At 38.4% G+C, this 24,744-nt stretch overlaps 1 protein-coding gene across 1 annotated transcript in view; it reads right to left on the bottom strand.

Moving 5' to 3' along the window:
- The window catches only part of LOC105470962 (glutamate decarboxylase like 1), a 166,540-nt gene extending 149,216 nt beyond the window's left edge, over positions 1-17,324 (bottom strand). The window contains exon 1 of the mRNA XM_011723329.3: positions 17,013-17,324. Coding sequence (XP_011721631.2) covers positions 17,013-17,049 — 37 coding nt within the window. The 5' untranslated portion in view covers positions 17,050-17,324. The remainder of the gene's footprint in view (positions 1-17,012) is intronic.
- Positions 17,325-24,744: the final 7,420 nt, after the last annotated feature.

The raw sequence follows: 24,744 nt of genomic DNA, 5'->3' as shown, positions 1-24,744 counted from the left end.
ACTTTGATTTGACTTTTGTCTGTTAAAGGGACAAAAACTGAAGTGTGGAAATTTAAGATGGTTAATGATGTAGTATTAACCATATAGATTTTAATATTTAACCATAATATATTTTAATATTTAACAGTGGCTTGCTGTCATCAAGTAATTTAGATAGTTGCTCTACAATATTTAACATGAAGAAAGTTCTGAATGCTGAAATTATTAAGCACTACACCAAAAAATCTCAGATGCTGGTAGAAACACACATGAATTCCCAGTATGATTTGATCAGTATCTTACAGGTTTTGTTTCTTACTTTTAATTACCTGCCCTGGTGATATGCACAAAAGGAACCCTCTGGAGTCTGGGGTGAGAGAGTTTTAGCCCTGACTCTGGCCCCTAAGTAGCTCTGTGGCTTCAAGTACTTTAACCTTTCTGATTAAATGATACTCTCAGTTAAATAATGCTCTACAAAACACCTTGTCACTCTAACAGTGATTGTACAGCTAAAGCCTATTTTTTAAAGTTAAGTTCTTATTCATGTAACTAACAAAGATCACATGCTACCGTTTCTAAAAGTGGTCCTTATTAGTGCTCTTCAGAACCATAAATTTCTAAAATCGTCCAGGACCTTCATGGATGTAGCTCGGGGAAGGAAGTGATGGAGAACATGAGCAGGTAGTCTTTTAGGCCCATGAGGCCTACTTTAGGTATAGAAACGCAATTTTATCTCAAGTATCTCTGTAAATTTTCTTTAAACAAAGAGTTTGTAGGCTGGATGAATACATGAATACTTTGACTTAAATTATAAGAATACTGATAGACATTTGACACCCATCTCTTTTCCCTCTTTACAAAATACATAACTTAATCTAGTGAGACTCACTTACCATAGGACACTCCACTCAGAGGCCTGAGACCCAGCTTTGCACATATTTACCTTTGGCAACTGCACTTCTCCCAAGACAGTGCCAGTGGCAGTGGTACTAGCTCAAGCAGTCAATTCCATTTGTTTTAAGCCTGTTGTGGTACTATTATTTTTAGGACACTAGGGTATATAGAGAAAATATAGTATCCTTATTATGTCCTTTAATTAATCTTGTCTTCCACATGAGCCCATATTGCTGAAAAAAAGGTAACAAAATTTATTTTATTTTGTCCAATCTGGTTAAAACATATATAATAAGTTAAACAATTCGTTGAGGCAATGTTCTGTTTAACTGTTTGAACATGTTATCTCAGATTTCCACTTCTAATATTTTCTTGATGACTTCTAGGTACATGGGGAGAAAAGAATGTCTCACTCAACCTCAGAGTGGAGGAAGAGTGGTGGAGTCCTTGGATCGCTGCAGTGTGCACTGACTGGTACCTTTGTCCCTGGGCGATCTCACTTGTCTACATCTTGACTCCATTCACACCTGGCAGTCATGTGAGATGCATACTCATGGCCTCTTATCTCTCATGTTAGTCATAGACTAGGGTTCTCTCTGGATAAGGTTGTCTCACTTTAGCTTTTGGTGATGGAATAGACATTTCTGGGCTTATGCCCCATCCTTCCTTGGCTCCCCAGTAAAGCAAATGCATCCCATAGTTTTTGCCTTCATCCTCATCAGAGAAAGCCCATTGGGAGGACCAAGGGTACTCAATTAATCTATCTTCCTCTGAGGACGAAAAGGGCTTTTCTGAATTATCTCCACCCCTTGAAGAGATCAATACAGGCTCTCCCTCTCCATCCCACTTTAGTGAGCCATCACTTTGGCTTTGATAAGTCTGCAAGGTGATCTCCTCCAAGAGAAACTGATAAAGGCCTATGTTGTTACTTACCTTATTTCCATAAAACTACCATTAGTTTTACTAATGGTAATGGTAAAGAGGTAGAAGCTACCCAAGTGTCCATCAATGGAAGAATGGATAAACAAAATGCAGTGTATACATACAATGGAATGTTATTAAAAAGGGAGGAAATTCTGTCAGTGCTATAATATGGATAAACCCTCATGACATTATGCAGAGTGAAGTCAGTCACAAAAAGACAAATACTATGTAACTCCATTTGTGTGATATATTTAAAGTAGTAAAATACTACTCCACCCCTGCTTCCATCCCAACTAATAAGAAATCAAGAATGTGCATTTCTGCACTCGCCTCTCTTGCTTAATCCTTCCTCCTCTCATTGTCACTTCTTGCCAGAAATGGAGATTTTTCAGTGACTTTGCCTGCATTAAATATTAATTTTTCTTAATGCTAGCCTCATGGATAGCCATTGAATGTACACAAAAATATCTTTTTTGCACCAGGAAAAAAACTCCATAATTTGGTTCTCTAGGCAAAATTGGTTAAGTTAAAGGGAAAATAAAAGAATGTAGAAAGCCCAAGGCAATAGCTGGAATGAGAAAACTATTGTTTTGCTTTGAAACTCCTATTTTGACTGCCTGAATCTAAACAGTAACTGCCTTTCTCTTTGCATTCTACTTACTAAGATCAGAATCTTTCACAGCCAGACACTGCTGGCATAAAGGAAGAGGTATTCATAAAAGCAGCAGAAGAAAAGCACAGTAATTTTTTAAATACATACATGAAAACACAGTCCTCTGCCTGAGTTCTACATCTATGGATTCAATAAATACTTTTAAACATTTTAAAAACCAACAATGACAGTACAATAAAAATACAATTTTTAAAATAAAATATAACTATTTACATATCATTTACATTGCATTAAGTATTATAAGTAATCTAGAGATGATTTATGTATACAGGAGGATGTGCACAGGTTATATGCTGATACGGTTTGTCTGTGTACCCACCCAAATCTTATCTTGAACTGTAGTTCCCATAATCCCATGTGTCATGGGAAGGAACTGGTGGGAATTAATTGAATCATGGGGGTGAGTTTTTCCCATGCTGTTCTCAGGATAGTGAATAAGTCTCATGAGATCTGATGGTTTTATAAAGGACAGTTCCCCTGCCCACGCTCTCTTGCCTGCTGCCATATAAGATGTGCCTTTGCTCCTTCTTTGCCTCTGCTGTGATTGTGAGGCCTCCCCAGCCATGTGGAACTGTGAGTCCATTAAACCTCTTTTTTATAAGTGACCCAGTCTCAGGTATGTCCTTATAGCAGTTTGAGAATGGACTAATACATATGCAAATACTATGCCATTTTATATAAGGGAATTGAGCATCTTGTGGATTTTGGTATCTACAGGAAGTCCTGGAACCAATTCCCTGCAGATTCTGAGGGATGACTGTACTCTAAAATTTTATGGACATGAGGATTAAATAACTGTAAATTTCTTAAAAATGGAATTGTACTCTCAAATTGGTGAATTTTGTGGAATACAAATTAGACCTCAAGAAAGCTCTTAAAAAATTACATGCAGTATAAAAAAGAGTGAAAGATAATTGGCCACCCCCTTTAAGCTGTACTATGAACTCTTAGTAGTATTGCTTATGAGAGCAGTGAAAATGGAGAAAGTAAGGAAAGAAAGCATAGGCATTGTCCTTTTCCTAGCTAAGGGCTAGAGATCAATCACATTTCCAGTGCAGGTAAGTCAGTAGAAAGCTATAATATTCCTTTCAACTGGGACTTATCTGGCAATTCTGTTTATATGTGTATCTCTTGAGCAATAAAATATTATCAGCTGTTACAAATCATGGGCATAAATTGTAATTATGCATGTATACATTACATAAAAATATTTTCATTTACATACACTTTGTGTGCAAGCTTCTTATCTGATAAAATCATATAACTAGAACATATGCAAGAATACAGAAGAATGCCAAAAATTAGAACAATGTAAAAGTAACAGATACTGAAACTCTTATAGTAGATCCTCTTAACATTTTCAGAGGCAACCCAAATTACGCTATATGTAATTCCAACCTTTTGTGGGCTAAAAAACTAGAAGATAAAATGATGACCAAGCTTGTTAAATGCAATACACAAAAGCATCAAATAGTGGTTAAGGATGCTACTGGAATTCAAGAGAAGGAAGAAAATATCACTGACCTTCATGGGAGACCCTGATGGAGGGAGATGGCAACAGTATAAAAAAAGATGTGAGAACTCAAGAACAGCCATCTGAGATTGTTCAATGAAGGGACAAATAAACAACTGGACACATCTCTACTCTTTAGAAATATTACATTATGACCAGTGCTGTCTAGCAATGTCAAAAATGTCAAAAACAAAAAATGATAAATTTGATCAGTGACTGCTATGGTTTGAATGTTTGTCTCCTCCAAAAACTCATGTTGAAATTTAATTGCTATTGTAACAACATTAAAAGGTGTGGGACCTTGAAATACCATAAAAAATAACTAGGTCGTGAGGGCTGCAGCCTCATGGGTGGAGGTTGAAGTTGCTACAAAGGCAAGAGTGTGCCCCCCTGTTGCTCTCTTGCCTCTCTACCTTCCATCATCGAATGACACAGCAAGAAGGCTCCCCAGATGCTGACCCCTCAATCTTGGACTTCTCAGCTCCAGAACTTTAAGCCAATACAATTGTTATAAATTACCCGTTCCGTGGTATTCTGTTATAGCAGCACAAAATAGACTAAGACAGTTTGACAAGGAAAGTTCTAAATAGTTTTACACACTTTTCTATCCTTAAAATATTTTTTTAATTAGGTATTTTTATTGTAAAACATGAATAATAAAAATTACCATCTTAACCATTTTTAAGTGTTCAGCTCAGTAGTGTTATAAGTCTATTCGCATTGTTTATTTGGACATATATAACAATGTTTCACATTGTGAAACAGATGTTCAAAACGTTTTCATCTTCCAAAACTGAAACTGTACAGTCATTGAATAATTCCACTTCCCCCCTCACAATCTACCGAAAATCACCATCCTGTTTTCTATTTCTATGAATTTTACTACTTTAAATACCTCACATAAATGGAGTTACATAGTATGTCTTTTTGTGACTGATTACACCCTACATAATGTCATGAAGATTTATCCATATTATAGCACTGACAGAATTTCCTCCCTTTTTAATAATATTCCATTGTATGTATATACTACATTTTGTTTATCCATTCTTCCATTGATGGACACTTCTGTAGCTTCTACCTCTCTATTATCGTGAATAGTGCTTCTATGAACATTGGTGTGCCAATATCTCTTTACCCTGTTTTCAGTTTTCGAGGTAGATACTCAGAATTGCTGGATATGGTAGTTCTATTTCTATTTTTTTGATTTTTCATTTTTAATGCTATTTTACATAGCAGTTACACCATTGTACAATGTCACTAACAGTGTACAAGTGCTCCAGTTTGTCCACATACTCTCCAGCACTTGTTACTTTCAGGTGGTTTTTTTTTTTAATAGTAGCCATCTTAATAGGTGTCAGGTGATAGTGTGGTTTCAGTGTATTTCTCTAACATTAGTGATAGGGAGCATTTTTGCATACATTTGTTGGTTATTTTTGTATCATCTTTGAAGAAATGTCTTTTCAAGTACTCTGCCCATTTTTAAGTTGAGTGATACAATTATTTTGTTTTGAGTTGTAGGAGTTCTTTGTATATTCACAATATTATCAGGTGTATTATTTGAAAATATTTTCTCTAATCCCATAGATTGCCTTTTCACTGTTGATTGTGTCTTTTGGTGCATGAAAGGTTTTACGTTTGATGTAGTCTCATTTGTCTATTTTTGCTTTTGTTGCCTGTGCTGTGGTGTCATATCCAAGAAATCATTGCCAAATCCAATGTCATAAGGTTTTCCCTTCTTGTTTCCTTATAAAAATTTTATATTTTGGGGTCTTGCACTACATCTTTAATCCGTTTTGAGTTGACTTCTATATACAGTATAATAAAAAGATCCAACCTTATTCTTCTGCATGTGGATATTCAGTTTTCCCCACACCATTTATTGAAAAGCCTGTTCTTTCTTCATAGAGTGGTCTTCTAGCCTTTATCAAAGATCATTTGACTGTATATGTGAGGGTTTATTTCTGGTTTCTCTATCCTATTCCATTTATCTATACGTCTGTCTTTATGCTAGTACCACACTCTTGATTCCTATAGCTTTGTAGTATTTTCAGATCCAAATGTGTGAGTCCTCTAAATTTATTTTTCTTTTAAAAATCATTTTGGACTTTCAGATTCCTTGAAATGCCATGTGAATTTAAGGGTAAATTTTTATATTTCTGCAAAAATAATGCCATTTGGGTTTTGATAAAGATTGTGTTAAATCTGTACATTGCTCTGGGTAGCATGGATATCTAAATACAATTTTCTTAATCCGTGAACACAATATGTCTCTTCATTTATTTGTATCTTTAATTTCTTTTAGCAATATTTTGTAGTTTTTAGTTTATAAGTCTTTAATCTCCTTCATTGGACTTGTTACTATTTTTTATGCTATTGTAAACATTTTAAGTTTTTAAATAAAAATTTTAATTGGTTTTTTAAGAGATTAACAATGAGAGAGCTGTGTAAAGACAACTGGTATCCCACTTGTCTAAGTCCTTCAACTCTAAATATCCTATTTGCTCATCCAACTCCAAATGCTTGCACGTCTTAGTCTGCAAAATTTTGCTATTCCACTGCCAATAAGGAACAGGAAGGGAACAGGAGGGATGCATTCCATATTATCTTGGTGGGTCTGAGGACACCACTTTCTGCGGTCCATCTCCAACTTGAAGAGCCACAGCCACAGCCACAGTAGTCACAGATCAGACAACATTAAGCAGAGTGTTTGAACCACATCTGGGGACCTGAGATGTAGCCCAGTTGGGGAAGGAAAATGCCTTCCCCGAGACAATCCCATTGCATGAGAACTTCATGATATACTCTTCAAAAATGAGCATCAGGCAAAAACTCATATTGGTGATCTGTTATTCCCTTCCTGTGCAAGTCTGCAGCACCTGTTGAAGGGACAGTCCTTAAAGTGGTGGTGGCAATAGAAGCAGAACGAAATTCAGTTCCCTAAATCCATGAGAGATCGAATCTGAGCACAGGTTCAGGAAGATACCAACTTCAACCACCATAATTTCATTAGTAGCCAAAAAAACCTAATCTATTTATCTCCTACACTGATTTTTCTATTATATTTTCTATTTGTGCTGTTTCCATTCTGAGCAGAAAGAATCTTTGATACCGCCCTTTTTTCAGTTATTCTATTACAAGTGCTAAAAGTCAAAGGTGTCCCTTCCTCATTATACATTGCATTTGTTATTTGGTTTGGAGGACATATTTAAATGAATCCTTATTAAAAATCATACTCCCCAGAGATTTTCATGCATATGTATACATAGAATTCAATGTGATAAATATTTATTGAGGGAGGAAGGCAGGAAATACTTATTAATGTGCCAGATACTTAACATATATTCTCTATCAACCCTCAGAAAACCCTAGGAGGTAAGTAGTGTTGTTTCTTATCACTTTTATTGTATGGGTGAGTGAACTGATGGCTCATTGCTATTAGAGTCAGAACCCACACCTCAGTCCATATCAGAATAATGCTCAAACTTTGTTTTTCCCCTTTGCTGTCCTGACAAGCATCTAGTATTTGTTCAATACCAACTTAACCAAATACAAATTGGTCAAGATGATCATTGGTAAAAATAAGTATTTCCAGTTACTGATTTCCAGGGATTAGTAATTCTGGCATGTTCCACCTTAAAACATTATTAATCTTTTTCCAGAATTGCAGTGTTCCTCCATTTTTTGCTTCTATATTTTTAATTAATTTCCATTCAATTATTTTTTCTTCTGTCTTATCTATGATTTAAAGATGTTAAAATAACTTAAGTATCCAGCAAGAGGGGATTAATTAGAAAACATTTTAGATTCCAATGTAAGAATTTTTTAAACAATAGAATAACATTCATGCCTGTATAAGATGATGATGAAAACCAAAACCAGATGGATAAAGCTAAAAAGCCTGGCCTAAAGTGAGAAAAGCATTTAAGCAAAATGAAAGCTCCATCCCTACCAAGTTTTTTTTTTTTCTTTTTAACAGAAACAATACAAACTCATTATGGAAAATACAGACAAGCAGATGAATCTAAAGAAAAATTCCATTATCCACCCAATCACACACAACTACTTTTAATTCCTACATGTAAATATTTTCAATTCCAGTTGCATATGTATAAATGGATGATTATTTTTCAACAAAACAGACTTCTATATAAACCCTTTCAATCTACTATAATGTAAATAAGTCAGCATTTACATTTTTATATATTTTTTATAAAATTACATTTTATGTATTTTAATAGAGATGAGATCTCACCATGCTGCCCAGGCTGGTTTTGAACTCCTGATCTCAAGTGATCCTCCTCCTCTGTCCTCCTGAAGTACTGAGACTATTGGCATGAGCCACCGTGCCCAGCCTATGTTTTTAAATTAATATTTATTTCTAAGCATTTAACAAATATGAATATTTTACCATTATTGGCAGAGAAAAGAAATAATTGCCAGAAAATTAATAAAGAGACCAAAAACAGACTAGCAATAAACTTGAAAAATTCTAAATATATGTCAACAAAAGGCTTAATATATAAGTCTGTAAAACTGCCCCATAATGCATCACAATGAAAATTACTAATATTTGAACTAATTGGTAAAAATTGATGTTCTCATTTACCAATCATTATAATGGTTAATGAAGCTAACACAAGAACTGAAGAGTTGAATATGAAGAGCTCAATAAAAGACTCGATCGCCTAATAAGAAGCCCAATAGATGATAAAATGGCTTCATGCTTTTTTCTGGAATTTAAGGATTAGATTACGGAATGTACTGTAGTCAAGAGGACTGGATATGTCCAACAGAAGAAGCGATATGTAGACATTTCTGCACACCAAAAGACAAGGTGTTGATTTCTCACCACTAATTTTTACAGCATCCATGGTTTCTGCAGAAGTAAGCAAGACCCTCCCCCAGGAGTAACTGTGTAGTTTTGCATTATAAAGAACAAACTATGGGCACAACAAGAGCAAACTTGGGCTGGTGAGAAGATGACAGGGCAAGGGCAAGGGCAAGGGATGGGGAGTGGGGTGGGACAGCAATGTCTGACAAAGCGGCTTCATTGAAGGGGAGGGGACTCTGACCTAAACAGTGCTGTTGGAGCCTGTTGAAGTAGAACGCAAACTTCTCAGCATGGGGGTTAGCTTTATGCTAATAATTCATGTTGTAATTCTTTGCTCGCTACAACTGCGTTATACAGAAAGGACTAGACAACTCTGATTGCTTTGCAGCACCCAGCCTGAATGGAGCTTCTAGGTCCCAATCTGTATTGTTGTGTGCAAGGTCACAGCCTAGAGCTCCTGGCAGGCAGCATAAGACAGTGGAAAAAACCAGGGACATGGAGTTAATAGGGTACACTGGAGCTTCAGTACAAATGTTGTCTGCCACTTCTTTCTACTTAATGATAATCATAATAACAGCAGCTAATATAGAGAGAGCACATACAGAATGAGCCAGTGCTAAGTGTTTACAGATATCCTCTCATGTCATCTTCACCACTACTCTGTGAGGCAGGTTCTGTTACTAGTTACAGATAAGGAAGCTGGACCTCAGAATTGGGGCAGCATACCCAAGGACATAGTTCAGTGCCCACAGTGCCTAGACTTCAGTAACTGGTAGAGCCTGGACTCCAACATGGTGTGTCACCTCACCTTGTTATACCTGTTAGTTAATAGAGTACTTAGCATGTGCAGTCAAGGACTGAGAAGGAGGACACTCTGGGGTGGTACAAACTGGAGTTAAAAAGAAGGTGCTATGGATTGAATATCCCCTCCAAAACTCATGTTGATAATGAATTCCCAATGTGGCAGTACTAAGAGGTGGGGCCTTTAAGAGGTGATTGGATCGTGAGGCCTCTGGATCTTTGAGAAAGCATTTATAGATTGTTGAGTTAGTGAATTAATGGGTTATCATGGGAAGGGAACTGGTGGCTTTATAAGAAGAAGAAAAGAGACCTAAGCTAGTGCATTAGCACTCTCAGCCCCTTTGCCATGTAATGCCCTGCACCACCTTGGGATACCAAAAAGAATCCCCACAAGCAAGAAGGTTCTCTCTAGATGCACCCACTCGACCTTGGACTTCCCAGCCTCCAGAACTGTAAGAAATTCCTATGTTTTGTGAATTATCCAGTTTAGGGAATTTTGTTATAAGCAACAGAAAAGAGACTAAGAGGCAATCTTCAGGAAAATGTTGAACCGTGGGCACAAAAGTGGTGAAACCCAGATTGTCAGTTTTATAAGCTGAATGGCCCAGGTTCTTCAACAGGTAAGTTTTAAGAATAGAAAAGAATGAGAGAGAATCTATACATTAAAAAGACATCTCATAGTTTTTAAATGGTAAAACTAAATTGTTATAACTAGGAATGCATATATGAATCGTAAAACTATTTTTAAAATGCCAGAAAGTAATGACAGTCAATGGTTGGTATTCAAAAGGGATTGGTTTCAGGTCCCCTATGGATACCAAAACCCGAGGCTGCTCAAGTCCCTATGTGAAAAGGTATATTTGCATATAACCTATGCACATCCTCCTGTATATTGTAAATCATCTCAAGATTATTCATAATACCTAATACAATGTAAATGCTATGTAAGTAGTTGTTATACTGTATTGTTTTTATTTGTGTTCTTTTTTATTGTGTTTTTATTGATTTTATTTTCCTTCTGCAGTTTGTTAAATATGCAGATGCAGAAACTGCAGCTATGAAGGGCCAACTGTGCTATCAAAATCAAGATCCTGGTTACTTCTAGGGGAAAAAAGAGCTCTGGGAATAAGGCACATAAAAGAACCTTCTAAGATAATGGCAAAATTATGTTTCCTCTTCTGGGTGGTGGTTACAAGTGTACAAAATAATATGTGGGTGTTCTATGTGTGCAGCCCTCATAATTCAAAAAAGTTTAATAAACAGAAAACAGGACCACCATTATAGAGTTGTGGAGACTCAGGAATCCTCAGAAGCTCATAGTGAAAACCAAGTGGGAAGGAGAGAGAAGAGGGATGTTCCAAACCCCTGAGTGCTAGCAGTAGGTTTAGTGGGGACAGATTCTATTTTTGAGATTTTTTTTCAGGATTTTTCCCATTCCATACCTATTATCCCCAAGTGGGATGCAATAGGGGTATCACCTTCAAATCAAGAGATTAGGACTTCTTACTCCCTTTTTCAAGAGAAGGAGTATATTAGGGCTGCATAACAACAAGGAGACAGTATGAAGGGCATGCAACTTTATCAGAGTGCCTATGAGGGAAAATATTAAAAATGAAGTAGGGCTTTCCTTTAAGACTGAAAGAGTTCCCTACATGAAAGAAAAAGTGATGTGGCTGGTGGATCCTGGGAAAAGGGACTCTGAATTCCACTTCTGTCAGAAAACCAAAGAAGCAACCAGATGTTAGAAAGAAAACAATGTCATATGCTCCCAGAAATGGTGTAGAACCAACAGTAAAATTTCTGCAATATATATAAATGTATAATATTAAAAGTTTGCTCATTCATACCTCTATTCCCAAATGTTAATTTAAAAAAGAAAAGCTGTATTAGTCCATTTTCATACTGCTATGAAGAAATACCCAAGACTGGGTAATCCATAAAGAAAATCATGGTGGGAGGCAAAGGAAGAGCAAAGGCATGTTTTACATGGTGGGAGGCAAGACGGCATGTGCAGTGGAACTGCTCTTTATAAAACCACCAGGTCCCTCCCATGACATATGTGGATTATGGGAACTACAAATCGAGATGAGATTTGGGTAGGGACACAGCCAAACCATATCAGAAGCCATCTTTACAAAGTTTCTCGTTCCTGGAACTGCCTTCTCAGACAAAGAAATGATACTCAACAGTGGCCACCTTGCAAACACCTCAAGCACACATGCGAACCAATTAGGGAACACTTACAAAGGAGGTATTCATGAACTGTCAGAAAATGTATATATAACAAAGGAAAAGCCAAAAGCAGAAATGAGACCAAAAGTTAACTATGATTTACAGCAAAGCAACGTATTTAACCTGGCAACATGCTGAAAAATTAATATTCTTAGTCACTGGATTCCAGTTAACTTTTTTTTCCTACTTTGAGTTTCTTTTTAAATTGCACATCTCTTTTAACTCAATTATGCAATTTTGGAACGCTGAGAGGTTGGAAACTACTGAAATGTTCAAAAAGGGTTAGAGGAGGGCAAATTTAGAAAATGAGTTGAGAAGACAACCTTAAGTGCCTAGTAACAGGTGGTACAGTATAAGTGATCTATAATATACATAGTTTATATTTCTTATACTGTGTTTCCTCCTTGTAAAACCAATGCAAATTCTTTACATAAGAATCAAATACAGTCAAAGAATTTAAGGAATATCCACAATCCCATCTACCTAGAGACAACCCCTGTTCTTTGCTATCTAACCACCTAGAACCTCTTGCAATGTATAGTCATTGTCCAAACATGGAATGCATTCACATAGTATTCTATACTCTATCATAATTTAGTTTAGCCATCCAGCTATTAGATATTTAGATGTTCCAAACAATGCCCCTTTTTTGATGTGTAAATGGTTACTAATTTTTACTATTATAAAGAGCTTCAAGGAGGCAAAAGTGAATATGAACTTAAGATTTAAATGCAAAGATGAAAAGAACTTAAGATTTCAGGAATCATGCACTGTCATGATTCTTGTCACTCTCTAAATCATTCGTGTATGAGTTTATTGAACAAACATATGTCAAATATATGTACCTACTATGTGCCAGGCACTTTGCTAGATGCTGGGGATGCAGTAAATAAGCAGATGTGTTCCATACCCTCATAGACATCAGGCAAGAAATAGATATATAGAATTGTAAACATTTAAAAAAGAATGATGATATGGGCAATACAACCTTTACCAAATACAGTAGAAAAACCAGTGAACAGAGATAAAAATCTTGAAACATCTGTGGTAGTAATTCCATTACACCAGTGACCAAATTGCTTTCTGAAAATCACCTCCCTATGAATCACCTGGATTCTTAATTCATTCTCCTGTTTTAATATGTATATTAACTACTCATTCTTTCCTAAAACTGAAAGCTCAAATTACAAAGACTCAGCAGCAGACCAAATGTATAGAGTGTGGGGTAATCACGCAGCTGGTGGACATTCTTCATCAATAGGTGAGTATGAGATTGTGTTTGGCAGCACTGTGGAGTTGCGTGAACATCACCGTGGGCTCTTTCTGTAAAATCACGTGGTGCTAACACATTTCAATAACCTCATTAACTTTCACATACAATTTTCTGAACATCATAAGTCTATTTATAACCTACCACCTGCCATGTATTCTGCATATTATTCCTAATCTTCATGATAATCTTAAACAGTACATATTTTTATCCCTACGTTACAAATTAACAAACTGAGGCTCATAGAGGTTAAATCATGTATCCAGAGACACAGTCTGAACAGGCTGTTGGCTAGAGTATTTACTTTGCATTTTTCTTCCTTCCTTCCTTCCTTCCTATTTCTTCCTTCCTTCCTATTTCTTCCTTCCTTCTCTATTTCAAGTGATAGAGAACAGCTATGGTGAGTCTGCCTGCTCCCAGGGTACTGCTTTATAAAATGGATTCATCTGTCGTGATCTGAGAGGAAGAATCAGTAAACCTACCCCAAGAGAAAGGGCTGCTACAGAATTCATCCCATGGGGTGCTGCCCTTTTCCCTCAGAGCCAAGCTGCTTTGATTCTTAGCAACCAAACAGCAGAGCCACATATACATGCCTTTGAGAGGCGCAGTGAGCTCTGCCTCATCAGGATTGCCACATCCAGTCCTACCACGAGTGCGAACCTCCCAAAACTGACAGTTTTTCTCTCATCCTTCCCACTCAAAGAAGAAAGAATGCTACTGTCATTTCAAGGAACTTAAAGCCACACACATCTCAGGGTCTTCTCCAGCGTTCTTCCTATGGTCCCAGCACAGGCAGGCAAAGGAGGCTGCTCCAGGTCACTGGCCCATATTCTGTAACATAGGCCAGGGTCTGGGATTAGGTGTTAGGAATGTAGGGGTGTGGGACTCTGGAGTGAGAGCCCTGGGTTTAATGCCCAGAACTGATCTTTACCTTCTCCAAGCCTTGGTTTCCTTAAGATAAAAATTAAAAAGCAGACCATAATAGTATCCCCACTGACTTGTTAATGAAGGTTAGATAAGATAGTATTTGTAGTTCAGCACAGCAATAGTAGGGACCAGGCACCCAGTGATGAATTTTGCCTGTTGGGGGTTTCATTTAAATGATAAGAAGTAAATAAAAAGTGAAAAAGTCACAGAGAAAAAGAGAAAAAATCTAGAGGGGGCAAAAAATATACAGAAGTTTTGGTCCCAAATTTCATGATTTCAATTTTATTACAACATGCCAGTCTTACAACGGTATATAAAAGCCAGCATTTCAACAACAAATTTTTGACCCATCATGAAAATTAGAATTCTACTTCTCTTTAAACATGTTTTAACAAGAATCAAAGCTATTCAGGAAGAATGGAAGGTTGTGCTGTTATTTCAAGTGATAGAGAAAAAAACATTATTTGAGTCTGAAGAATCATTCATTTTTAATATAATGAAAATTTGAATCTGATATAACTAATTGCTTAAACCTCTCTTGCATGTACTACAGCAAGATCATAAACGATATCAAAGCATAAAGAGAAGAATAAGAATTCTTTATCTGCAACAGGATTCCCTATGGTATTCTTCCATAATGTATAGGTCTGTAACAGATATTCAACAAGAGAATTTAAGACAAGATATCATTTAACATCCTAATCCAGTGTTACCTTCAGGATCTCATCATACATACTTGGAGGATTACTAAGTCTGACAGATAGTTATCTTGTACTCTTTTAAGATGCCATAGCAAGCATTTGGCATAATTAGGTGTGTTGCTGCCTTATCACCTGCTCAAGGATAACCAGAGAGCAACCCAAGAATTCTGGTATTTTCAGAAATTCAGATTTAAGGCAAACTTTGAACTTTACTATTTATAAATCATATATTCAGCTACCAAAGTCACCACAAGCTACAGACATGCTTTGCTACAAGGCACATGCTTAATTTAGGAAAAGTAGATACCTTGTTATTTTACTTTATTTAAAAAACGTTCCTATCAGATTTCTGAAGACTGTGCTATATGGCTTTAAAACAAGAATTAAGGTTAAAAACAATCAAAACAGAGCAGGGTTAAGGTCAGAAAAAATTATTCTGACCATCCTTCATTCACATAAAAAGTCTCCTGTATTAGGATTCTTAAATAATCTAATTTATGCTTTTCAATCTGTTCTCAAATAGCCAAATATTTATTTATTTATTTTGAGATGAAGTCTTGCTCTGTCACCTAGGCTGGAGTGCAGTGACAGAAATCTCAGCTCACTGCAGCCTCCACCTCCCAAATTCAAGCAATTCTCCTGCCTCAGCCTCCCGAGTACTGGATTACAGGCACCCACCACCATGCCCGGCTAATTTTTTGTATTTTTAGTAGAGATGGGGTTTCACCATGTTGTCCAGGCTGGTCTCAAACTCCTGACCTCAAGTGATCTGCCCACCCTGGCCTCCCAAAGTGCTGGCATGAGCCATCATGCCCAGCCTAGCCAAATATTTAAATAAGTATGTGCTGACCCTAGGAACATAAGAGTCTGACAAAAAGCCTTAGCAGTTTAAAGTGTCAGCTGCTTTTCTTCTTTTTAAGTTTTATTTTGTTTTTAATTGAAGCATAACAATTGTACCTATTTATGGGATACAATGTGATGTTTCAACACACATATACATTGTTTAATGACCAAATCAGGGTAATTACCATATACCTGTCATCTCTTTTGTGGTGAGAACATGGAAATCCTCTCTTCTAGCTTTTTTGAAATATACAATACATTATCATTAAATATATTCACCCTACTGTGAAATACAACACTGGAATTTATTCTTCCTGTCTAACTGCAGCCTTATACCCATTGACCTACATGTCTACAGCCCTGTCTCTCCCCTCCCCAGCCTCTGGTAACCACTATTCTAACTTTCTACTTCTCAGTACCAGGTTTTATGCCATATGTAAAAATAATAATGATAATAACACAACTTTTAAAGTTTTTTTTTTTAAAAGAGCGTCAGGACAGTTATGCTGGAAACTCTCCTTGGGACAATAAAAGGTGAAGTGTTTCTTTCAGAAAAATGGCTTCTGCTTCACCAACTACTGTGCAAAATTCCCAGCCCTGAATATGACTGATCTGCAGGGAACCCTAGCTGAGTTACCTGACCTACCTGTTGAGCAGAAGCCCCCAGAGACATTCAGCTTTGAGGCTTCATTAAGCTGTGTTCAGCACAGTTCAAAAAGGTTATTGATACAAAGAGGAGTTATTCCTGGAGGATCACTCCTAAAAGGTCAACAACTCATTAGTGAGAATACCTGAAGGACAATAATGATCACCTTTCAAAGAAGGAGTAACTATTATTTTACCGAAGTAGAACTAAGTGACACCCGAGTTATAAAGACAGTTCGGGGAATCCTGCTGCACAAGATCTTCAAACAACTAACGTCCCTGTTCTTAACTCGCAGCTCTGATCCAAAGAACATTAAGGGCATCACGCACTCTGAGATGAGGGTAGCCTCTTTTAACCCTTGTTTATAGAATAACTGGCTGCAGGTGACAGGACTGGGATGATGCTGTCCTTGTTCCCCAAAAAAGAAGCAAAATCATCTTTTTTACAGGGCAGGTATTTCCAGTCTAACTAGGGAAACGTGCAGCAGTTCGCCAAGCAGTAAAATCTCAATACGTATCTATTTAACAAAACCCCATTATGTCTTAGGCGCGGTTCTTCGCGCTTTATAAAAGTGAACTCATTTGATTCTAAATAATGATAACATTTTAGGTACGGAAAATGGTGCAAAAAATCCATGAAGATGGGGACTTTCTACCACCCCAGCCGCTTTACAAGGAAATAACCAAACTTCTAGTCCCCAGGTCAAAAAGTAAGGAGATTAAAATCCAGACAAGGGAGCTTAAGGACAAAAACCGCAGCCGCGCTGGGTCGTTACCGTCTACAGGGCACTGGTGGTCCGAGTCGCTGCTCATCTCCGTCCCCCGACTCCGGGCTGCCCCGGGCGCGGCTCCCGCAGTCTGGGCGGCGACGGTGGTTGCTGAGGCAGCGCCCCTCTAGGGACCCGCAGGTGCACCAGGCAGCCGCGGAGCGCACACCAGTGCAAAGGGAGGGACGAGGACGCGCGCGCTCCGTGCTCCTTTCGCTTTGCTATCCGAGGCTCCAGTGCCAGACTTTTGCAGCCCGCGGCTCTCTTAATATTTGGAGCGCTGCTGGCTGCGTTGCCACAGGCTTGACCCAGGGCCAGGGTCTCTCCGCCTTTGAGGGGAAGGGGTGGGAAAGTGTGTAGGAACGTGGGTAATTTGGGTAGGAAAAGGCAGGGAGCACCCTACCAGCCCTCCTAGGATACAGGCTGGGCAAGGCAGATAAGTGGCTCTTGGCCTGGTGACCTTTCCAGCGTCGCGTTCTTTGGAGTAACCACTTCGCGGAGCCTCATCCACCCGGAGGAGCCCCAGGCTAAATATGATGCCTGAGCCAGGTCATCAGCTGAAGGAACCTATTTTAGGGCAGCTGTGGTGAACAGGATCCACTGCCCATTCATTCAGCTCTGTCCTGACATTTAAGAGTTCTATAAGTGAATCCCTTTTCCCAGTCCACTTTCAACTTTCTCTGTGTGTGTACCTCTGCAAAATTTTAAGTTTGGAAAAGGGAAATGGTTGGGAGTGGTAGGCATGTCGTTACCTTATGATAATGTGCAAAAGGAGGTGGTAAAAGGTGAAATATTGCAAAAGGCTCAATATTTGGTCTTTAGAGTAAAATTTTCTCACTGTATTTGCTCCAGCAAGCCCTTGGAATTTTAGTTTCAGTCATGTTCCTATTGTAAATTTAAATTTAATTAGTGAGTGCAGCTTTGTCATTCCTCCAACAGGCTTTATGTTTAAAGTGGAATTCCCTTAGGACCTTTTTACTGAGGCTGTCGATGTGACAGAAACAATCAGTTAATGCCATCTCAAAGCACATTTATGACAACTGCATTTACGGAGCTGCATTTGTGATCCAGATCTCTCAGTGGACGAAAAAAATCTCACTTTACATTTGCAAATGCCTAGTGTCACTTCTTAGCAGGTGAATTTTTTTCCTCTGGTAAGCATAATTGTAGTTCACATCAGTGAAGACAGTGCAGACCTTTCTTCCAAATAAGGATAGATTATTTCTAATATACCAACAACCAGAGTTACTAAAGTCAAGACGCTGCAGATAAATTTCATAAAGACTCTGTAAGCTTCCGAGATCCCCCCACACTCTTTTGTATCCAGTCTCAGCAGAAATATCACTGAGATCTAGTGATGAAAACATACATAACTTAGGAGTTAATCTTCTGTAACTCTCTTAAAACATACTGAAAGAAGTGCAGTCCTGTGTTGATTAATGGTGGGGATATGTTCTGAGAATGGCATCTCTAGGCGATCCGTCATGCAAACATCCTAGAGTGTATTTACACAAAGCTAGATGGCACATTCTACAACACACTTAGGCTACATGGTATAGTCCATTGCTCCCAGACTACAAGCCTGTACAGCACATCACCGTACTGAATGGTGAAGGCAACCATAAGACAATGGTAAGTATGTATGTATCTAAACATAGAAAAGATACAGCAAAAATATGGCATAAAAGATAAAATAACACGTTACATCTGCATAAGGCACTTACCATGATTGGAGCTTGTAGGATTGGAAGTTGCTCTGAGTTAAGGCAGTGAGTGTTAAGTGAGAATGAGAGCCCTAGGAAATTACTGTACCTTTAGGCCATACTAAATGTATTAAAAATATTTTCCTTTATTTAATAAATTAATCCTAGCTTATTGTAACAAACCAAAAACGTATAAAACGTTTCTATAGGCCAGGTGTGGTGGCTCATGCCTGTAATCCCAGCACTTTGGGAGGTTGAGATGGGCGGATCACGAGGTTAGGAGATCGAGACCATCCTGGCTAACACAGTGAAACCCCATCTCTACTAAAAATACAAAAAGTCAGCCGAGTGTGGTGGCATGTGCTTGTAGTCCCAGTTACTCGGGAGGTTGAGGCAGGAGAATCGCTTGAACCCAGGAGGTGGAGGTTGCAGTGAGCCGAGATCATGCCACTGCACTCCAGCCTGGGCGACAGCGAGATTCTGTCTAAAACAAACGAAGTTTCTATAAGTTTTTTAATTTGGCAAACTTTTTGACTTTGTCATAACACAGCTTAAAACACATTGTCCAGCTGTACAAAACTATTTTTTGTATCCTTATTCCATAAGCTTTATGTTTATTTTTATTTTGTAAGCTTTTTGGTTAAAAACTAAGACACAAACATACATATTCACCTAGGCTTATACAGGGTCCAGATCATCAATATCACTGTCTTCCACCTCAACATCTTGTCTCGCTGGAAGGTCTTCAGTGGCAGTAATACACATAGAGCTGTCGTTTCCTATGATGATAATGCCTTCTTCTGGAACACCGCCTGAAGGTCCTGCCTGAGGCTGCTTTGCTGTTAACTTTTAATATACATATGTATGAGGAGTACACTATAAAATTACTAAGTATATAGTTAGTATAGTACGGTAAATACATAAACCAGTAACATAGTTGTTTATTATCATTATCAGGTGTTATGTATTATACATAATTGCATGTGTTATACTTTTATAGGACTGACAGCACAGTAGGTTTGTTTACACCAGCATCACCACAAACACAGGAGTAATGCATTACAACATCACAATGGCTACAAAGTCACTACGTGATAGAAACTTTTCAGCTACATTATATTCTTATGGAATCACCATCATATATGTGGCCCATAGTTGACTAAAACATTATTATGCAGCACATGACCGTATACACTCCAGCCTGTTTTTCGCTTTTTTCTTAGCATTTTAATAAGAAAATCCTCTCCATTCTAGTTCAGAATAGTGACCCGTGGCAGCTGCTGCTAAATTTCATATTTCTCTGTGTAACAAACCAGGGCCTGAAGGGGCCACAGTCATTTTACAGACCCGGACAAAGACCCCCAAGCAGGGAATATGCCTTTCAAAATTTCTTAGATTGAAAACCAGAAACTGCCCTATAGCGCACCTCTTAATGCCTTATTTCAACTATCACATTTATTCCTGTACAAAGGTGTATTGCATTATATTCTTCAATTACTAGACACTTTCCCAGCGCCCGACACTAAGGATTTAAAGAAAAATTCTGCCCTCGGAGAGTTCGGTATAATTGAGGGAGAGATGCATAAAACCAGCTAACCTTTCCTAGATGTTTTATTTTCTGTGAAAGATAAAGGGCATTGAGGAGCCGCTGCTGAGGGGATGGTTAATTCTAATAGGGGGATTAAAAAACATCTCCAACCGGAAAAGACCATTTTGAAATACTTGGAAAAATTCACTAATGACAGTTTCTGTCGTGTACTATGAACTAGGTACTCCGCCAAATGCTGTTTATACATTCCCTTTTATAACCTTTGTAAAAATAGGAATTATTGTCCCATTTTGCAAATGGACAAACTGAGGTTCACCCAGTTCAGGTGCCTGAGGCAGGAGACTTGCTTGAATCTGGGAGGTGGAGGTTGCAATGAGCTGAGATCACGCCACTCCACCCCAGCCTGGTGACAGAGCAAGACTCTGTCTCCAACAAAACAGATTAAGTAACTTGCCTAAGAACCCAGAGGTGAAGAGTTTTAGAATCATAATCGGAATGCAGTTGTCTCTTATTATAAAGCCTGTTTCCTATCTCTACAGTGGACTGCATTGATCAGCAAAGATACTTTGTAAAATCCTTGTAGTGTAAAACTTTTCACATAAACCTTTCAGAAAGTCTTTTGTGAGTACGAAGATGTGCCACTTAGTGTTATAGGAAACTGGACTGTGCCTAGGCAGTCATATTTCCCTCACCGAGGAATCGCTACTTGTCATGACAAGATAGAACACACAAATGGCTCTCTAAAAAGAACTTGGAAGGCTTTGCGCAGTGGCTCATGCCTGCAATCCAGCACTTTGGAAGGTCAAGGCTGGTGGATCATGAGGTCGAGAGATGGAGACCATCCTGGCCAACATGGTGAAATGCCATCTCTACTAAAAATACAAAAATGAGCTGGGTGTGGTGGTGCGCACACCCAGTTCAGGTGCCTGAGGCAGGAGACTTGCTTGAATCTGGGAGGTGGAGGTTGCAATGAGCTGAGATCAAGCCACTCCACCCCAGCCTGGTGACAGAGCAAGACTGTGTCTCCAACAAAACAAAACAAAACAAAAACACTTGAAAATCAATATCCCAGGCAGGACTGCCAAGGAAATGCATTTATTAATTTATAAATTTGTTCAACATTTGCTGGGCACCTACTACATTGCACATACTTTTTATGGAAGCTGATGTCATCCCAACAACAGATTTCCATAGGAATGCTCCAAGGAATTAGATATGTACATGAAAAGAGAGAAAAAAGAAGCATTACTCCATGCAGAGTTGGCCAGTAGGCCATTTTATTTAAACTTGAGAAATGTGCCTTTTGTCGAATAGGAAGTGAAAGAGAATAAAGAAGATCCCAAGCTTCTATTCAGATGAGAAAATCTCTACCGGTCACATCTATCCAAGAGGCCCCCCAGATTGTGTGGGTCTGAAAAATCTGGAAGCGCACTCAACAGAGAGGCAGCAAAATGCAGTGATTAAGAATCCAGTCTTTGGTGTCAAGTAAACACTACATTCAGATGCTGACCAGTCCGATCAATGGTGCTCAATACGAGGTCAGTCCAGTACTATCCAATGAATGAGTAACTAGAGCAAGCGATAAAACTAACCCTAAGACTTCACATCTGTAAAGTGGGATTAATAGTATAAACTTCAAGGAACTTTTGTGTGATGTCTCTGTATTGGTAAAGAAGTGCTTTCAGTTGCTAATGGCAGAGATCTAAATTAGCAATGATTTAACTACATTAGGTTGTTTTTTTCATCATTTAGCACAAAGTGTGGAGGTAGACATCGTCTAGGGTTATTACAGTTCTATATTTTAATCAAGCATGTTTGAATCTTCTTCTGTAGCATCTTTAATGCAGCCTTCCAGCCTCAGAACTTTCTCATGGTCTTGTAATGGCTGCCAGAACTCCGGAGGACTCCGATTAGTCTTCCAAACAGGAAAGGAAAGGAAAGGGGAAAGGGGAGAAAGTGGCATCTGGCAGTTGATTCAGACCCTTTAAATAACTTTCCCAGTGGCTTTGTTCAACAACATCTATTTAAAATTCAATAGACGCTTCTTCTCAAGAGAGGCTAGGAAGTGTGTGTGTGTGTGTGTGTCTGTGTCTGTCTGTGAATGTGGGCACTTTAGGGGTTCTGCTATCAAAGAAAAAGAGAATGGAGATTGGGTGGACAGCCAGCAATATCCACTGTAGTTACAGATTTGACCCAGTGCCACAAAGTAAATACTCAAAAAAAAAAATCGGTATGTTAGAAAATCAAACAGATTCCTGACAAATGATAATAAAACTAGCCTAAGTGTGTGTGTGTGTGTGTGTGTGTGTGTTGAGGCTGAGTGTGAGAAAGAGTTTTGATCAGATAGTTACTTCTCATGAAAGAGGCAGAACACTCATTAATTTTAACAGTTTCAAGCTGAGCTCAAAACTGCCAGGAAACATCATTTAGGTTACAATCTTTTGCATACTTTGGTACTAAAAGCCTGAATAGGAACACAGTTCAGTTACTTCACAGACGAACTCCAGGCCAAGAGAAAGAAAGAGCTCAGCAATTCATAGAAACAGAAGTGGGAAGGTGGAAGAGAAAAAATGAGAAAGAGATCTAATATGTATTGCTTGCAAACAACCTAAATCACATCTGCCTTTAAGACTGGTTTTACAGCAATCAATTGGGAAGATATCAAGGCCACACAGACTTGACTGAAGGTTGTAAAGACGGAAAATCAGACTTGGCAGTTAAGCAAGAACCAAACTCTGGAAGTTCAAAAGGCAGGAAGCACAACAAGTAATTTTTTACAGGGATGAGTCTGGTAAAGGATACCCCCCTTGTCCCACTGCTGCAAGAAAGCCCCATTGCTACCATCAGATCCTATCTCAAGTACTCAGAGATAATCCAGTTTATTTTTTAATTTTATTTTTTAAATTTAAGTTCGGGGATACATGTGCAGAATGTGCAGGTTTGTTGCATAGGTAAACATGTGCCATGGTGGTTTGCCTGGAGGAAGGGTCAATGGGTGAATCCAGTTTCTTATCTTTGTATCACTTGATCAAATCCATCAGGTGTATGTGCCTGATTACCCATGTCATGCCTGGATCCAAGGATTGAGATAGGATAAATCTTCTTCCTTTGGCTTCCCTGGGTAGTAAATTGACCCCACCATTATCATCCTCCAAGAGGGACTCTTACACTTGCAGGAAAGAGGGTTAGATGCAGGACAGCCAAATAAACAACAAAAAAAAAGAGGGACAAATATCAATCACAGTGTCTTAATGAGCCAAGGTGTGTTGAGCACTAGGCATGTAATATTCACCATGATCCTGGGAAGCAATAATTGTAACTACCATTTTATAAATTAAAAATTACGCATTTATCTAAGGACCCATCGCTAGTAAGCAACAGATCTGGGACTCAAACTTAGGTTCGTGGATTTCAAGAGCTCTTCTGTTTTGCAATATTTGACCCTACTTCCATGTTTTATCTTATCTGGATTCGACATATTTTTTAAAATCTGCTTCACTTTGTCTAAGTCAAGGGATTTGAGGGGATGACAATGTAATACTCAAGGCCATTTGACATGGAGCATTGTTCTTTTAGCTAGTAGACAGTGTGGACACTTGATAGTTATTTTTCCAATGATCAGGTACTCATTCAAATAATTCTTATTGAACTTTGATGTGAAAGGCACTGAGCTAAATGTGGCACATGAATAAGCCATGGTTCCTTAGAGAATTGGCAGAGGAGATTGATATGTGGACAGTTAAATCACAATATGTTGTGTTAAGTGCAACAATAGAAGTATGCACAGAAAAATGTACAGAAGCAGTGCTGAGCAGGCAGCTACTTGGACCCCTTTAACAAGTAAATCCCCAGAACTACTAAGATTTATTTCCCACTCCTGCTAAATGTCCACTATGCATCTTCTGTACTTCATTTCTACCCCCTCTGCCATGCCACCCCCCGCCCCACCCCAGCCACCAGTACCCAGGATGCTGAAGTAACCTCTCTCTGGACAGGCTCACTTAAGAGAGATAAGAGTAGCAAACCATGTCCTGGCTCCCATACTGTCTATCCAGGAAGAATACCCATATTTCTGCCTATAGTTCATGGGATAAAGGAAGTCACGTGTCCAAAACTGACACCAATAGGACGGGAAATAATAATGTTGATCTTCTCCCAGGGAGGGGCAGCACGTGTTTTTAAACAAGAATATAGTCCCCCACATGAGCCCTCTGGGAGAGGGGAGCAATAAGAAAGGCTTTCCCAGAGAGAAGAAATGTGAAGTTGTCCGGTGGAAGGGTGGGATCTGGATTCGTCCTGGGTTTGAATCCAGTTTCTACCACTGACTATTGTATAACCCTTGGAAAGTTACCTAAATTAGCTAAGTGCCATTTCCATTTCCTCAATAGTTAATGTACTATTAATAATAAAATGGTACCTACCTCATGGGGTTCTTGTAGAGAATAAATGAAACAAACATTCAGCGCAGTGCCTATCATACATAGTACAT

Source organism: Macaca nemestrina, chromosome 2 (genome assembly GCF_043159975.1).
Source record: "Macaca nemestrina isolate mMacNem1 chromosome 2, mMacNem.hap1, whole genome shotgun sequence".
NCBI classification, from domain to species: domain Eukaryota; kingdom Metazoa; phylum Chordata; class Mammalia; order Primates; family Cercopithecidae; genus Macaca; species Macaca nemestrina.
This window is presented reverse-complemented; position numbering and strand designations above follow the sequence as displayed.